Source organism: Cyprinodon tularosa, unplaced genomic scaffold (assembly GCF_016077235.1).
Source record: "Cyprinodon tularosa strain WSP-4 unplaced genomic scaffold, ASM1607723v1 ctg187, whole genome shotgun sequence".
NCBI classification, from domain to species: domain Eukaryota; kingdom Metazoa; phylum Chordata; class Actinopteri; order Cyprinodontiformes; family Cyprinodontidae; genus Cyprinodon; species Cyprinodon tularosa.
Window position 1 is genome coordinate 1,097,684 of NW_024038657.1, and position 17,842 is coordinate 1,115,525.

Below are 17,842 nucleotides of genomic sequence, written 5' to 3' on the forward strand. Positions count from 1 at the left end.
ACCGCGTCCTTGTTACTTTCATAGCGCGCACTGCTCTAACAACAAGGCCAACACTTCCCTCTATCAATGATTTCATATAGTATTAATATACTATGTATATTGAAAAAAGTTATCCATGAACAAAGGTTGAAACGCAGCTCATAGAAGTAGGGGTAGAGGTCAACAGTTCAAATGGAATTTTTAAAAAGTAGGGTCTTTATATGTAGGCAGGGACAACCAGAGAGGATAGACACCCATTTACACACAGTGTTGCCGTTAAGGTGGTGGTGCTGAAAGAACAGCTCCCCCACTGAGGCTTGTTACTTTCATAGCGCGCACTGCTCTAACAACAAGGCCAACACTTCCGATTTTATATAGTATTAATATACTATGTATATTGAAAAAAGTTATCCATGAACAAAGGTTGAAACGCAGCTCATAGAAGTAGGGGTAGAGGTCAACAGTTCAAATGGAATTTTTAAAAAGTAGGGTCTTTATATGTAGGCAGGGACAACCAGAGAGGATAGACACCCATTTACACACAGTGTTGCCGTTAAGGTGGTGGTGCTGAAAGAACAGCTCCCCCACTGAGGCTTGTTACTTTCATAGCGCGCACTGCTCTAACAACAAGGCCAACACTTCCGATTTTATATAGTATTAATATACTATGTATATTGAAAAAAGTTATCCATGAACAAAGGTTGAAACGCAGCTCATAGAAGTAGGGGTAGAGGTCAACAGTTCAAATGGAATTTTTAAAAAGTAGGGTCTTTATATGTAGGCAGGGACAACCAGAGAGGATAGACACCCATTTACACACAGTGTTGCCGTTAAGGTGGTGGTGCTGAAAGAACAGCTCCCCCACTGAGGCTTGTTACTTTCATAGCGCGCACTGCTCTAACAACAAGGCCAACACTCCCCTCTATCATTGATTTTATATAGTATTAATATACTATGTATATTGAAAAAAGTTATCCATGAACAAAGGTTGAAACGCAGCTCATATGGGAAGAGGTCAACAGTTCAAATGGATTTTTTTTTAAAGTCGGGTCTTTATATGTAGGCAGGGACAACCAGAGAGGATAGACACCCATTTACACACAGTGTTGCCGTTAAGGTGGTGGTGCTGAAAGAACAGCTCCCCCACTGCCCGCAGTTTATGTCATTCCAGGAAAAGACAGCTCTTTACATCAGTAAATATATGTAAAAATACACCGTATAGAGGATTTTGCAGACAGAAATATATAGTGAGCTGTATTTTTTTATTTTTTTTTGCGTGGTCTGTTATATAAAATACATGCATTAAATTTAAAATTAAAAACATACATGTATTTTTTCCTTCTTTATTTTTTTCTTGTGTGAAAAAACATAGGAGAATTTAAAACTTTTCTTAAGAATCCTGTAGGTTTTAACGAATGACTGATATTTGAAAAAAAGTTTATGCATAACTCTATGTGGGTTTCTTTTCTTCTTTTTTTTCTTCTTCTTTTTCTTGTATTTATGCTCGTGCTTAACACACGGGGGCGACAGAGAGCGTGAGAGAGCCTTTTTCCGCGTATGGAAACACACGAAGTAGAAATGACCGGGGGTAAACATGGCGTCTGCCTTGGACGATGATGAGATCTGCAATGATGATTTCTATTCCCTTCTTAATGTCCGCAGAGAGGTACGTGGTAAACTTACCAAGTCGATAATCATTTATACGGATGTATGCTTGGGGAACTCTTCATTTCTACTGCTGATAGTTAGCGGCGGCTTAATGGTTGAACTGTATCTGAACAGGTAGCTAGCTTATGACCCACGACATTGATTAAAGTGCAGTGACACCCAAGTTGGAAACCGAGTAAGACATTCCGTTGGTTGTTAGGTTAAAGTTTTGCTAGCGTAATTCTTGTTTTCCGTGTATAAGGTTGAATAGTTTTGTGTCGTTATATTATAGTGAAGCTAGCTGAAAAGCATGTCATCATGGAATGTGCTAACTTGCTAGTGCTACCAATGAAACTGTGAGCTCCAACATGAAGTTCAAGAGCCCTCATGGTACATATGAAAGTTTATCTTTGATTCGAAAGAGCGTTTATTCATGTTTCTCTAGTTATTTTTTTCTGACTAACTTGAATGTTATTCCATGTGGTTATGACATATGGTCACCGTGGTCTTTATGGTTAAAGATGGACTCATTGATGAAGCCATTCTTTAATTATTAGCTGATTTGTTTATTTTCATACAGGGCAGCATTAGGAGGTTCATTTTAAGTCGGTGGTTAACTAAAGCAGATTTAAAACTAAATGCCAACTGCACTGAAATCTCTATTTTTAAAAACTAAAACATGATTCATTAAAATAAATATAAATTATTGACCTCTGATTAAATATTGACCTCTGATCCACACAATAAGGGAAGATTTTATGTAATGCTCCAGTTGTCTAAAGCAGTAATTTGGGAGGGAAAAAGATTGATATTTAGATAAAAGTGCTGCTGTGTTGTGATGGAGAAAATGAAATGTTCATGTATTAGACTTACTTGAAAACTTTTAACACTGCCAACACATTTTATGCCAGAAGTCTTATTTTTTATTTTTTTATTTTTTTGCTGTGGTTTGTATATAAATATAATAGGTTGCTTAAGCAATGATGTGTGTGATACCAACCAGTCAAGGCATGTTTGTTATCTGGCAGGAAAAAAAACGATCAGCATTTTCCCAGCCTAGGGCTCCACTTTTCTTTGGCATCTGACCAACCAAATTCAGTTATCAGTTTTGATATTTATGTATTTTGTTGTGACTTTAAATAAGAATAGCAGGAAACGTTGACAACTCTATATTGAGAGTTTTGATTAAGTACAACCTTCATTTAATTGAATTGCATTCTTTTTAAATCAGATGATAGTCTCCATAATAGTCAGTTGACTATAAATTCTGTGGAATCACCAAATATGAAGCAGAACCTCATGGAAAAGGATGCTCAAAGGCCTTTATTTTAAGTCTTTACAAAAACATTCTGAAAATTGGTCTTAGTAACTAGAGAAGAAAAGAAACAATGCATTTTGTTGATTGATGCAATTCGCTACATACGAGTGTCAAAGAAATGTAAACCATGAACGTGTAAAATTAGTTCTTTCTTTATTTTTTGCACTTACATTTTTTATTTTTTTATTTTTTGGTCTGCTTCAGGCAACCCAGGAGGAGCTGAAAGCAGCATACCGGCGCTTGTGCATGCTGTATCATCCAGACAAACATCGCGATCCTGAGCTAAAGAGACAGGCCGAAACGCTTTTTAACCTTGTACATGAAGCTTATGAAGGTAGGTCAACCTTCATTCATCTTTTACCGCAGCTCAGCTAAACAGAAAACAGTGAAGTCAACCTCCTAACACTCAGTAATGTTGATGAGTTCTCTGTTGTTGAAATCTGTATCCTTCTGTTTTTAGTACTTAGTGACCCACAAGCACGAGCAATCTATGATATCTATGGGAAGCGAGGGCTCGATGTCGAAGGATGGGAGGTGAGTATAATGAATATTGTGGAGGCAGAAAAGGCCAAGAAACTAATCTGAAAGCAACGTATGTTTTGTTCACAATGCATGCAGGAGAAGCCCTATGAGAAAATTGACAACTATTTTAAAATCCTCATACATATTTTAAAAATGCTGCATGTTAAATGTCACGTATATTGGTTGCCACATGTAGACTTTTCCAAATTCCACACAACAAAAACTGTGGATTCCTGCTTGGAGCTTCCATCTAAAATGCAATTAAAGCTTTTTACACAAGAAGAACTCATCTTCAGCCATAGTTTAATAACACTGCCGAATGTATTTTCACTTTAATTAAACTGCCTACAGAAGTAAGTTTGCATTGCAAACAAGGATAACTACCTTTTGGCAAAATCAAGACTGTGTAATTATTGAAAGGGTTTTGGTATGTGCTTTCTATTTCCAGTGTTTTACCTCTCTACATTTTTATGGTTATTAATAACGCTTACAAAGATGGTATAGTGGGAAAGTAAACATTATATTGCTTGGTGATTTTTACATTATTTTATTTTAACAAATAATTATTGTTTGCACTCACTTTGTATTCCACTCCTGTTCTCTTCCTGCAGGTGGTGGAGAGGAAAAGAAGCCCTGCCGAGATTCGGGAGGAGTATGAGCGCCTTCAGAGGGAGCGAGAGGACAGACGGCTTCAGCAACGGACCAATCCAAAGGTACCTTAGTATAGTATAAGATGATGAGCCTGCCTTTAAGTGTTGTACCGTATTTTCACGACCATAAGGCGCACCGGACTAAAAGGCGCACTCTCAGTTATGTGTCACATTTCTGTATTTAACACACACATAAGGCGCACCGGACTATAGGGCGCGTTTTTTATATACAGGTACATGTCCTCTACTACCTTTAAATAGCTCTACTGCGTATTTAAAAATACAGCGGGGGCAAAACTGAGTATGACTGTGCTTTATTCATGTATTTATTACAAAGTATTAATCAAACCTGGCAGCTGGCCGTGAGACAGACCCATCGCAGATGACACAGCGCTGTGATCACTCCTAAATTAACTTAAAATCCTGAAACCTGCTGACGGAATATGTTCGCTTTTATTGCCAGTATCCTGGTGCCTGCAGCTAAAATTATTTAGATGAAAAACATCTGCCAGCAGCCGCGGTGAACCCCAGGCTGCCCAGCCTACAGGCTGCTGATGAAGAGATTTCTGCTGTCAGCGCACCGCTGGTATGTGGGGGTCTGAGCGCCTCCGACAGAAATAGATAATCTGGATGAACTGACTGCAATTATTAAGTTTTCAGGTGGACTTTCTCACTTAAAAACATATTAAAACTACTTTATTCCCACTGATCACAGCAAATATAGCTGCAAGATTTAGATTATTTAGATGAAAAACACCTGCCAGCCACCGCGGTGAACGAAAGGATTTCTCCTCTCAGCGCACCGCTGGTATGTGGGGGTCTGAGCGCCTCCGACAGAAATAGATAATCTGGATGAACTGACTGCAATTATTAAGTTTTCAGGTGGCCTTTCTCACTTAAAAACATATTAAAACTACTTTATTCCCACTGATCACAGCAAATATAGCTGCAAGATTTAGATTATTTAGATGAAAAAACACCTGCCAGCCGCCGCGCTGAAGAGGAGGAGGAGACGCGCCCGCGGCTGTTGAATTAAGTTTTCAGGGAGAAAAATAGAGCGGGAGCAAAACTGAGTATGATTGTGCTTTATTCATGTATTTATTACAAAGTATTAATCAAACCCATCAAAGTCATCATCCTCTGTTTCTGAATTAAACAGCTGCGCTAAATCAGACATGCCAATTTCCCCTTCTGCGCTGTCAGTCACTTTCCGTACAGCGCGGCTCCTCAGAAATAATGCCGGCTTTTGCGAAAGCTTGAACAACAGAGCCAGCAGACACTTTAGTCCAAGCATCTACAATCCATCCTCAAACTGTGGCGTAACTTGCACGGCGCTGCCTTCTTATCCTGAAACTGTGGTCTCCGTCGGTCATCCATCGCTCCCACGCCGCTCGCAGCCTTACTTCGAACGGCCGCTTCACACTGATGTTGAGCGGTTGAAGTTCCTTTGTCAGACCCCCGGGATAACGGCGAGCACAGCGTTCATTTGATTCATCTTTTTTTCACATCGGCTGTGAGATGGGCACGCAGCGATGGTGATGCGTGGAAAAAACCACCTAGTCTTCTCAGATACACCTGCCTTTCATCATCTCCTCATCGATCCAGCCTTTTCATTTGCGTTAATATCATATGTCATCAGAGCGCTGTACTGTCTCGCTGTCAGCTCCCAGATCAGCTTCTCTGATTGGTTGATGCGGCGCGTCCAGCAGCAAAACTTAAATTTTTCCATGTCGAGCAGCAGCAGCGCGTTGGCGGTGCGTCAGATGCTTAAACGCTCCCGACGTGCTGCAGTAAAACGCGCTGCAGGACCTTTTGCTGCACCTATATGCGCGTCAACCATTGACTTTGCATGTAAACTCGCTGCTTCTGCTGCACCTGCTGGGTCCGGTTCACACCGATGTCGAGCGGTTGAACAGCGAGCACAGCGTTAATTTGTTTCCCCATGTTTTTCACATCAGCTGTGAGATGGGCACGCATGGAGTTACATATTAACAGCGATGGTGAGGGGTGGAAAAAAAAACACCTGGTCTCCTTACATTCAGCCACTCTTTCATCATCTCCTCAATGAGGTGGTCTCAAAAGTCGCAGTTACAACACACATAGGGCGCACCGCACCATAGGGCGCACCGCACATTTTGAGGAAAAAAAAAGACGTTTAAGTGCGCCTTATAGTCGTGAAAATACGGTAAGTACTTCTGTGTGCAGCGTCAATCTATGATCACTTTCCAGGGAACGATAAGTGTGGGCATTGATGCCACAGACCTCTTTGACCGGTATGAAGAGGACTTTGAGGATATGGTTGGAGGCATCCCACATGTAGAGATCAACAGGATGCAAATATCACAGTCTATAGAGGTACACGATTGACCTATTATTGCCTGACTTTGTCTGTCAGAAAGGGGAATGATTGAGTTCATGTTCTGTGCGATCCTTTGTAGGCTCCACTCACTACAAAGGACACAGCTATTTTATCTGGCTCTTTGTCCACCCACAATGGGAACGGAGGCGGCACCATTAACTTGGCTTTAAGAAGAGTCACCTCAGCTAAAGGGTGGGGTGAGGTAGGAATCATCCTCTCTGTTTCCTGCTCTGTTTTTCACTAAACAGTTTTCTGCCTCTGATGTGTTGACATGTCTAGATGCTGAGTCCATTTTGCTGTCTTTGTTTACACAGGTAGAGTTGGGAGCCGGAGACACTCATGGACCCCTCTTTGGAATGAAGATATTTCGCAACTTAACACCTCGATGGTATCTTTAGTTATATAAAAACTTGAAATTCGTGGTTTATTTTTAATGGCAGCAAGTGGAAAGATATTTTATGTTTTTTTTTTTTCCCCTCAGTTTTGTAACAGCTCAGTGTGGGCTGCAGTTTTCTTCACGAGGTGTTCGGCCTGGGGTGACCACGGTGCTCGCTCGCCACCTCGACAAGAACACAATGGGCTATCTGCAGTGGCGCTGGGGAGTTAACTCCTCTATGAACACCAGCATAGTGAGGGACACAAAGAGCAGCCATTTTACCCTCGCAGTCCAGGTTATTAAACGTTTGATTAACCTTTTATTACTGTTGATCTAAAAAGTCTTTCCACCCTTGTAGAAATTCTCCCTTTGTTATATTTAGGGATTGATTATGTTAGAAGATTTACAATCATTGAAGTGACTTTGCAACTCATTTAGAGCAACATCCTGGTTGCATAAGCATGCATACCCTTTATTTTGGTTAAGTAGCTTTTGATTTCATTGCAGAACTTTTTTTTTTTTAGGTGCATTGGAGTCTACCAACATGACACATGTTGACTTTTCAATAAGAACAAGAAGATAACTTAAAAACCAGAATATGAAAGCATATTGGTTATCCACACTGGGAAAACGGCTAATATTTCGGTCTTGGATTATTATTATTATTTTTTTAAGCAGTTTTGCTGATCTGGCTACAATTTTCTTGATCTGCTGTGTGTTTGGTCCCATTTTCCCATCATGTCCACATAGCCCCCCAGTGAAGCCTAATGGGTAGATAGAGGTGACAAAAATATGGCCCCAGACTGTGTGATGGAACAGACAGTAAACTGGTTTTGGAGGTTTGAATAAGGCTTTATTGAGGCCCCACTTTCCACCTTAAGAGAAACTGTTTTTAAAGCATAATACCACCACTACCATGCTTAACCATTGATGGGGGTTTTTTGGGAGGGTGGGGGGATTACAAGAGCTGTAATATCTTTCAGCATTACATACATTCAGCTATCTGCAGCAGAATGTAATACCTTGTTCTAGACGCTTTTTGGAAAGGCTAAGCGTGTGGTTGCTAAATTAATTTCCCCCTGTATGTTTATCTGTTTTGATTGGGTTTCCATCCTGCCACCCTACCCTGTAGCAGCAATAAATAAAGATAGCAATAGATTGTTGTCAATTGTGTTGTACAGCAGTTCTATATGCCAGAATTTCCGGTAGCTCCTTAAATTTTATTTTGAGTATCTTGGCAGCCAGTTTTCTTCTCGTCCTTGTCTCTAGTTCTCAGAATCATTACCCTTTTGCTGTTTTTCTTCTTCCCTTTTGTTTGTCTGTCTCCTCTGTGTTTCATGGTATGTTCATGGGCTTTGGCAAACCAGTGTCCAGACTGATGACATTGGGATATCTGTGATGCTTTGGAAGCTCCTGTCACTTGATTTGGCAATAGTGGAAGACACTTTAAATGATGGATTGTGTTTGCTGACTCCTATTTAACCGGAAGTTTAATACTATGCATCAGCATTGTTTCAGATATGTCCTTCAGATAGGTTTTTATTTGTATGAGTAATACTGAAATGTATAAATATATAATACTGAAATATATAAATATTTAAAATTTATGTATTTTTATTTTGCTTTTTTTTTTTTTTTATCATAACAACCAGTTTTTAGAGCTTTTATTTCCACTCTATTCCTCCTTTATCCACAATTTCCTGTCAAAGTTGTGCTAAAATGAAAATCTTCTCATTTCTTTTCCTCAGCTTGGCATTCCTCACACCTTTATGATGATGAGCTACCAGTACAAGTTTCAGGATGAAGACCAGACAAAGATTAAAGGCTCAGTAAAGTATGTTGTCAGAACTCACTACAGGGGATTTAATGCAGCTGTGAAATCATGTGAAAGATGGGAAAAGATGGAAAACTGACACTGAAGTTAACTTTGTGGTGTTATGGTTGTGTGTACCTTCTTGTAACATCTTTCCAGCTGAATTGTGTGACTGCAGAACCTATAAGGTTAAGATTAATATGTTAATAGCATACGTTCCAGTTACCCACTACAATAGAAAGAATGTGGTTGCTCCTTTCAGCAGTTGGTTATGTTCTGCTGTGATGATACAAAAAGGTCACTATTTAATGCAACAGAAAACTGTAGAAGTCACCCTCCCACAAAGAGGAGCTTTATAAGGCCGCTTTAACAGCTTAGAAATTAAACCTTTTTAATCAAAGGTAAGTTAACAAGTCACATGACAATTAAATGTTTTTTTAAAGTCTGAAAAAATAAAATTAATATGAAAATACGGATCTATCTGTATTCCTGCTTCTTTTATGTTGGCTTTAACTTTTCAGAAATAAGGCAACACAGCGAACAAGTTTTCAAATAAACTGCTCAATTTCAGACCACTAGGTGGCGCTCAGGGAAGCTTATTTGTTTGTTCAGTGACTATTGGGATTATTATATCCTTCTCGATGCACATATTTTACTGTCATGAGACTCCATATGTCAAGGGTAAGTGTGAAAATATGTCAAACATTGGCTTGCTGTTTATCTACCTCTTGCTCCTCACTATCAGCATATCACCAGAGGCCTGAAACTTTTGTACACTGCTGATTAAAAACGAGCAGATTAGGGTTCTTCTTTCTGCCATCATTGCAAACCAAGCTTGAATTCCTGTTATTCTTTTTAAATTCTAAACAAAAACATATTCATACTTTTATTTTCTTTCCTGTCCTGGTTAGCACACTGTGTATTAAAATGTGGGCAAGAGATACTCACCCTGAGCAACAACAGCCTTATATATAAACACAATTTTCTAAAATATATAATTCTGTATGTATAAGTTTTACTGAGATGTTAATTGCAAATAAGGTCTAATTTGTTGAGAGGGTAAACCTGACTGTTTGGAAATAAGTTGCTGTTTCTATGTTTGATAAGAGGCTGTTTTAATGCAGAGGAGCTACCAATGCATAGTGCTGATATGTGACTTTATTTTCTGTCTTTGTTGGCAACTCTGTAATGTGACAGATCAGGTTTCTTTGGGACTGTGGTGGAGTACGGCGCTGAGAGGAAGATCAGTCGACACAGTGTGGTCGGGGCCACCGTCAGCGTCGGGGTGCCGCAGGGTGTCTCCCTCAAGATCAAGTCAGTGATGAACCCTGTTCTACTTCTATTACCACAGATCTTTTTTACTTTTCTTATTTATTTTTCCACCGTGCCATTACCATGACACTTTAAGGAGTAAAGGCAAAATTCTGTTAATATGTAAAAACATCTGTTTGTCTGTATGTGTATAAGTTACCTATTTAGGACCTTTCTGAGTATATTTACTAACCTTCTGAGGACATTTCGGGACCAAAGGCTGGTCCTGATGTGTTTGACCCTGATTTTTAATGTTAAAAAGTCAGTTTAAAGGTATCATTTGGATTAAGTTTACGTGAGGACTGTTCCCACTGATGGGTGTATTGATTGTGATTATACTGTAAGGCATGGGTGTCAAACTGGTGCCAAGCAATAGCACACCAGACTCCATTCATCTCATCAAGTCATCATGTTAAGACTGGACTCACTTGATAAGATGACTGGAGTCTGGTCTGCTATTGCTTGGTTGGAAAGAAAACCTGCAGCCACGCGGCCCTTTCTGGAACCAGTTTCACATCCCTGCTGTAAGGGAAATAAGTATTTGAACACCCTGCTATTTTGCAAGTTCCCCCATTTAGAAATAATGGAGGCGTCTGAAATTGTCATCATAAGTCCATGCCTACTGTGAAAGACGTAGTCTTAAAAAAATAAAAACTAAATCACAATGTATGATGGTTAACAATTTGTATGATACAGCTGTAAATAAGTATTTGAACATTTGAGAAAATCGATGTTAATATTTGATACAGTACAGTAAATGTTTGCAATTACAGACGTTTGCTGTAGTTTTTCACCAGGTTTGCACACACTGCAGAAGGGATTTGGCCCACTCCTCCACACAGATCTTCTCTAGATCATTCAAGTTTCTGGGCTGTTACTGAAAAAAAAAACCCAGAGTTTGAGCTCCCTCCAAACATTCTCTATTGGGTTTAGGTCTGGCGACTCGCTAGGCCACACCAGAACCTTGATATGATTCTTCCAGAGCCACTCCTTGGTTATCTTGGCTGCATGCTTTGGGTCATTGTTATGTTGGAAGCCTCAACCCTTCTTCTATGCTCTGAGGGAAGCAGGTTGTTCCTCAAAATCTCACAATACATGGCCCTGGTCATCCTCTCCATAATACAGTGCAGTCGCCCTGTCCCATGTGCAGAAAAACGGTAACCTTGGAAACGGTGGTCCCAGCTCTTTTCAGGTCATTGACCAGCTCCTCCCATGTGGTTCTGGGCAGAATTCTCACTTTTGTTAGGATCATTGAGACCCCACAAGGTGAGGTCTTGCATTGAGCCCTAGTCCGAGGGAGATTTACAGTCATGTTGAGCTTCTTTGATTTTCTAATGATTGCTCCGACAGTAGACCTTTTTTCACCAAGCTGCTTGGCAATTTACCCGTAGCCCTTTCCAGCCTAGTGGAGGTGTACAATTTTGTCTCTAGTGTTTTTTGACAGCTCTTTGTTCTAGGCCATGTTAGTAGTTGGATTCTTACTGATTGTATGGGGGGAACAGGTGTCTTTATGCAGCTCACGACCTGAAACTGGTGCATCTAATTTAGGATAATAAATGGAGTAGGATGGACATTTTGAAGGCAGACTAACAGGTCTTTGAGGGTCAGAATTCTAGATGATAGACAGGTGTTCAAATACATATTTGCAGCTGTAACATACAAATGTTTGTGATTTCTGGATTTTTTCTTTTTCAGACCCCTCCATGATTTCTAAGTGGGAGAACTTGCAAAGTAGAAGGGTTTTCAAATACTTGTTTTCCTCACTCTATCTGATTATTACTAAATTATTTGATCCTAAGAATGTTTATTTGTATATGACCTTCCAACAGTGAAAAATTGTTTAAAATCGTTGTTACAGGGTTGATATTTCATTTCCTTCCTCCCTCTTTCTGTAGCTTTTTACAGTCTTCAATGTAAAATATGAAAGAATTCTCTGTCTACAGACTAAACAGAGCCAGCCAGACGTATTTCTTCCCTATTCACCTCACTGACCAACTGCTGCCAAGTGCGGTGTTCTACGCCACAGTTGGACCTCTGGTTTTCTACCTCGCCATGCAGCAGCTTATCATTCGACCCTACATGCGGGCCCAAAAGGAGCAGTAAGAAACCTTCTTCTTTGTCTCGGATGCTTCATACAAGCAATCTTGTTGGAAAGGTCTCTCTTTCATTATTATGGATGGATTTTATGACCTAATTTTATTTCTTCATCATTCTTTTTTTTTTTTTTTTATTCAGGGAGTTGGAGAAGCAGAGAGAGAGCTCAGCCTCTAATATAGCCAAGAAGAAACAGGAAGCAGAGGCTGCTGTGAGTGCTTGACAGATTTATAGGTGGTTGTGGTGCCAGCCCAACGTTATACTTGAGCTGGCCCCCCGAGCATGATGTTACAAACTCATGGGCTTTGAGATTAGAGATGTCTATAAATGTGTCTGACTGTTGTGAAATATTTTGCCTATCAAACAGTAGGCTGAAAGGCTGAGATTGAACTAGATAACATCCAAATGAAAAATAATGGAATTTATTGGCTGCATCCATACATTTGGAAAAATATGTGTCTGACTTGTTTTTCTCTACCTCTGAAGGTTTTGCTCATGCAGGAGTCTGTCCGCAGGATCATTGAAGCAGAGGAGTCTAGAATGGGTGAGAAAAGTTGGATTTAAGCAGGGATTTAGGCCTTTGAATTTGATTTAAAGACGATTTTTATATTGACTCTATTTGTGAAGTTAAGTTTGATTTTTCTTGGTATGATTTTTTTTTTTTTTTTTTTTACTGGCTCTTTGTTTCAGAACATTTCTTACATTTAGTGGTGCTGTTATTCAGACCTATGGCACTCATACTGTATCATCCTCAGGCTGAACAGGTTGACCAAAAATCGAAATTATGATTATTTTTTTTACCAAAATTGCGATTTTATTTAATTTTCCTTTGCACCAACCCCTAGCTTTTAGATCTTTTACCCCAGGCTTTCAGTTTTTGAAAGCTTGCTTACCCAGAGTCCATTGTTGCAAAGCTTTAACATAATCTTTGGGTGAAAGGGTATTTAATTGAGCTTGCATGCATTGATCTACATGCTAGCTGCAACTCTCTCTACCTCTCTGTGTCATGAAAAAAACCCACTTCAAGTGTTTTACCACAGCTTGAAGGTCTGGATTGAGAAATTAAGTGTCTTACTGTTGTTAAATTGTGTAATTAAAAATTTGTGCCTCTGCAATTTGAAAATTGCGATTATATTGCAAATGCATTTAATCTCCCAGCCCTTATCTGCCTCGTCTGTTCCTGTTTGGCTGTGACGCCGTCCTGGAGAGAAATATCAGCTGTGCTGCTTCCATCAACAACTTTGTTTATAGATGTTGAAGATCGGCCTGTTTTCCAGTGTAGTCCTGTTTACACATTTTAGTATAACTTCTCAGCTTTTAGTTCTTTTTCCTGTACAGGGATAAAAGGCGTTTCTACATTTACGTAAACAATAATTAACTTATGTCCAGTCTTTCTTGTTCCACTTGGTAGTTTAAACTAACATGGTTTGTGTGTCATCCAGCTTTATCATCAGTTGTTTTTGATGATTGTCCTAAAATCTATTGCTTCTCTGAGATGGAGTGAGTGAGACATGAATGACTGGAGAGACAGCTGTTTAATGTTTAGTTAGTCTCAACTTCTAAATAATGAAGAGATGAAGTGTAGGATATTGCCCTAACATGTTTAAAAACTTTACTGAACTGTATGTAAATAACAAAAATAAATAAAACTGCAATGAGATCCCAGTAACGGTTCTTGCTGTTCTGGGATCCTTTATCTCAGAATGTTGTTAGTTAATTTTGTTTGCTAATTGTTCTCTAGAAAGCATCATGTAATATCTGTTTTAATGTCACTGCCTATTCTTTAATCAGGTCTCATCATCCTCAACGCTTGGTACGGCAAATTTGTGACTGACAATAGCAGAAAGCATGAGAGGGCGAAGGTCATCGATGTGACCGTGCCACTTCAGTGTCTGGTGAAAGACTCCAAACTCATTCTCACTGAGGCTGCAAAGGTAAGAACTGTGTTCCAAAGCAGGGGCCAGAAGTCTGTGCTGCAAATTAGGTTCAACAGCTTCTGTTTTTCAGTGTTTACTGGTGCAGCTGATGGTGCATTGCTTTAATTTGTCCTTCCAGTCAGGGCTCCCTGGCTTCTACGACCCCTGTGTGGGAGAAGAGAAAAGCCTGAAGGTGCTGTATCAGTTCCGCGGAGTCATGCATCAAGTCCTGTCAGGAGACACGGAACCACTCAGGATACCAAAGCAATGTAAGTTTGCTGGATCGTGCAACATCTGGCAAAAACGTTTATAACCACTGAACTTCATGAACAACTGCAAGCTTCAATATATTTTTATCTGATAGACCATCACATGGCAACGCATAAACAAGGAATGAAAGAAAGTATATTTTAAAAATGTTTAATAGATATAAATCTAAGATGTTTGTCTCACATTAAAGGATTTTTTTTATCTACTTTCTTCTTCTTCCACATCTTTACACTTAATTTCTTTTAAGAATTTGCACCGATTCTCAGTTGGACTTCGGCTTGACTTTGACTGGGCAATTCTAATATTACTGTGCTGTGATCAAAACCATTCCCCAATCGTTTTTTGGCTGAAGGATTCTTTATGCTTGCCGCACGTACAATCTGCACAGAAAACAAGCTGCCTGTCACCATTTCTGCATCATTTATACTCTGTGTGGCTTTTTCCCCATTCCGGCTGACTCCACAGGGAGAGCTGACAACACATTTTTTTTCCCCAAGAGATTTTACACAATCTGTTGACAGTGGTGATATTTAATGGCTAAATCTCAGGATCTCTAGATGTTTACATATGGGTTGTGGGAGCCAAAACGTACTACTTTTTGCCGCAAAGACGCATTAAGCGTAAACCAAGCTTAACAGGTTTTCAATTGGGGTTAACAGTGAATTTTGCCACATCTGTTTTTTTATCACGACTGACCACCTCAGAATACATCCTACCAGCCTGATGGTGCCACCGCTACTGTGTTATGAGAGAAATATGCTTAGGGTGTGTGAAGTCTGTTAGAAATTGGAGACTGAGACACAGCAGACTGCCAAGAACAAAGCTTCCTTTTAATTTAAACACTTGCAAATGTAGAGTTCACAGAATCTTTCAGTGTGCTCTGACTTGAATGGTTCATTCCCCCTCTACATATAGATCATGCGTAGAAGAGGTTACAAAACATTAACAGAAACTCTTTTTGATCTCAACAGAGCAAAGAATCCTCTTCAACGTGTTTGCTGTTTCCTTAAGCCAAGCATTTCTACTTTTCAAATAGAGAAAAGCTGAAAGCTTTAGATATTTCTACTCAACTTTTTTTCTGTCATGAGCCTGTTGTTAATTTTCTCTTCTTGTTTTACAGCTCACAGGATTGATACAGACACATAGGAGTGCTTGTTCTGACCAAAAAAGGACTCAACTCTAGACTGTTGGACAGAAGATGGAGAGACCTATGTTTTAGATTCGACTTTGAAATCAATCTTTGTTACAGAGAAATTATTAATTTACCTGTTTGTTTTTTTTGTTTTCAAACCAGGATGCATAGACAGAGTCTTGGCCTGCTAATGTGACAAAAATCAGCTGCTGTCATCTTAAATCTGGGATCTGCTCTCTGCATCAGTTTGTTTTTGGGAAAGGCTGGTAATTTTAGACAGAGTTCTATGTACTGTATTAAACATAAACTGCAGTGCCTGTTGGATTGAGGACATGAAAGTATCTCTGTTTATTTGCCATATTAAAATCTCTCCCTCTCATTTTGTTTACACTAAAGTCTTTTTTTTATGTAATGTTTGTGGTTTGGATATTTCATTTGCAGAAACTGAAGTCTAGATTCCTATTACTGAGACCAAAGGTTTTAGTCAGAGTTTTGGACCCACACCTCTTGTGTAACTTCCTTGTGTAACTAGCCACTCGTGATTCTCAAAGCGAAAATTTATGTTTTACAGTTGAATCAACAGCCATATGGTTTGCAACAAATGGACAGTTGCTTATTCAATGTATGTCTTAGAAAGTATCATGAAAAACACTTGTAAGCAGAGGGGGAAAAAAAGAAGCAATGTTGCACCAAAACCAGCAGATGAGACAGCTCACCAAACCATCAGGGATTTTTTAATTCGAACCTTCACACTGGACCTCAGGAAACTCTGTGCCTCTCAGCTTACCCAGATTCAAGAAACCTAATTTTCAAACAAAATTGTACTTTCTTTACATAAATTAGACTAAACCACTACACAACAATCTAATGTACTCTTTAGGTTATACAAGATGCTGCTAAGTTACCTACCATTTAAGTGTGGTTTAACACAAGGAAAGCAACAGTTGCAAGCTGTGTTTATGCGGTCGCTCTGCTGGAACTCTTGAACCCTGTGAACTTCCCCCCCAAACACAGACTCGTCTAAAGGACTGTTCATCCATGTTACTAGTCCATTCTTTTCAGTTTTGCATTCACTTAATTTCAGTAAATGATTCTGTGAAAGAGTTTATTTTTCAGGATATCCTCCATAGCCTTCATGAACTACCTCCCATGTATTTTATTTCTGTTCATTGTAATATTTAATATATCAGTTACAATTAGGTTTTTTTGTTTAGTCATCATACACGTCTATCAGATAATTATTGAGATGAGACGGGCGGGGGATGCCCGAATGAGGTATTCATTATCCGTTTTTCCTTATCGGCACAAGTTCAGTCAGAAATTTCTCACAACCTTTAATTTATATATAATCTGTTTTGAGGTTAACTGGATAAGTTTAAAAAAAAACGCAAGAAAATATCAAAATAACCCAGTTTTTCTATAGACATCTCTAATGTCTGCAAGTATTACATTATACTATAATACTAAATGTTATAGCATTATCGTTTGTGCTATGTTCTTACCTTTGCTGTTGGACCACATATATTTGCCAGTGTAGGGTTTGTGATTTCAAATTAAGAGCTTTGTGTACTCACAGTGAATTACTGAATACCTTCATACATGACCAAAATAGAAAAATAACCTTTTATTTGCCCCCTCCCCCCAACGGCACCAGAGAAAACAGTAGACACAAAAAAAGTAAATTTTCTATTTATTTTCTTTTCTTTTAAGTGCTTTCATTTGCGAAACAGCAGATTTCAAAGCAAGACATAAAACGTCTAACCTTTGGCAAAGTTCTAACAGAAGAGACAGAGAACAGACATCCCAAGTTCCAAAAACTAATTTCAGGGAGATGGTTATCCCCACCCAGGGAAAAATGGACCTGCACCGTGCCCCATACATACACACTTAAGGCCAGCAACTTTTCAACAACTGTTTATTAGCTAACAGTAATTTCTTAAACACAAAACAGAACAGTATTGGTCTTTTCTTTTCAATTTTCAATACTTTTACAGTTTTTTTGGATTGCTTACACACTAAAGTTAAAAGTAGTACACTATTAGCAAAACCTTACACTCAAGAAGCAAAACATCAGCCCATATTTGCACAACTATAAGCACATTGTCAACCTCACACTTGTTGCAAAACTCTACACACAGTGATTTGCGAAACACTAAACACACTTAACATACATTACACACAAAAATCTATTATGAAACCACTTCCTTGCAATACCAAAGCACTGACTGTCAAATTACCACACCTTCCAACCAATTGATTCAACACAGTCATCAGGTGTGCAAACACTTGTTTGCTTAATTGTAGACACACCAATCAGGTGTATAAGCACTATAAAAAGCAGCAGGTGAGTTCATCGGTCTTCAAGCACAATAGAAAGAGTCAGAGAAATAGTAAGACGAGGTGGAGGAGAAGGAGGAGGACAAGGAGGAGGACGACAAGGAGGAGGAGGAGGAAG

At 39.2% G+C, this 17,842-nt stretch overlaps 1 protein-coding gene across 1 annotated transcript; it reads left to right on the forward strand.

Moving 5' to 3' along the window:
• Positions 1 to 1,509: 1,509 nt before the first annotated feature.
• Positions 1,510 to 15,766, forward strand: dnajc11a (DnaJ (Hsp40) homolog, subfamily C, member 11a). Its single transcript, XM_038282732.1, has 16 exons — positions 1,510 to 1,645; positions 3,149 to 3,278; positions 3,405 to 3,478; positions 4,078 to 4,179; positions 6,346 to 6,471; positions 6,555 to 6,677; positions 6,790 to 6,863; positions 6,957 to 7,146; positions 8,600 to 8,685; positions 9,862 to 9,978; positions 11,919 to 12,074; positions 12,211 to 12,280; positions 12,556 to 12,613; positions 13,861 to 14,003; positions 14,125 to 14,254; positions 15,376 to 15,766. Exons 1-16 carry the CDS (start codon positions 1,574 to 1,576, stop codon positions 15,399 to 15,401), a joined length of 1,677 nt encoding a protein of 558 aa, XP_038138660.1. The 5' UTR covers positions 1,510 to 1,573; the 3' UTR covers positions 15,402 to 15,766.
• The last annotated feature ends 2,076 nt before the right edge of the window (positions 15,767 to 17,842 follow it).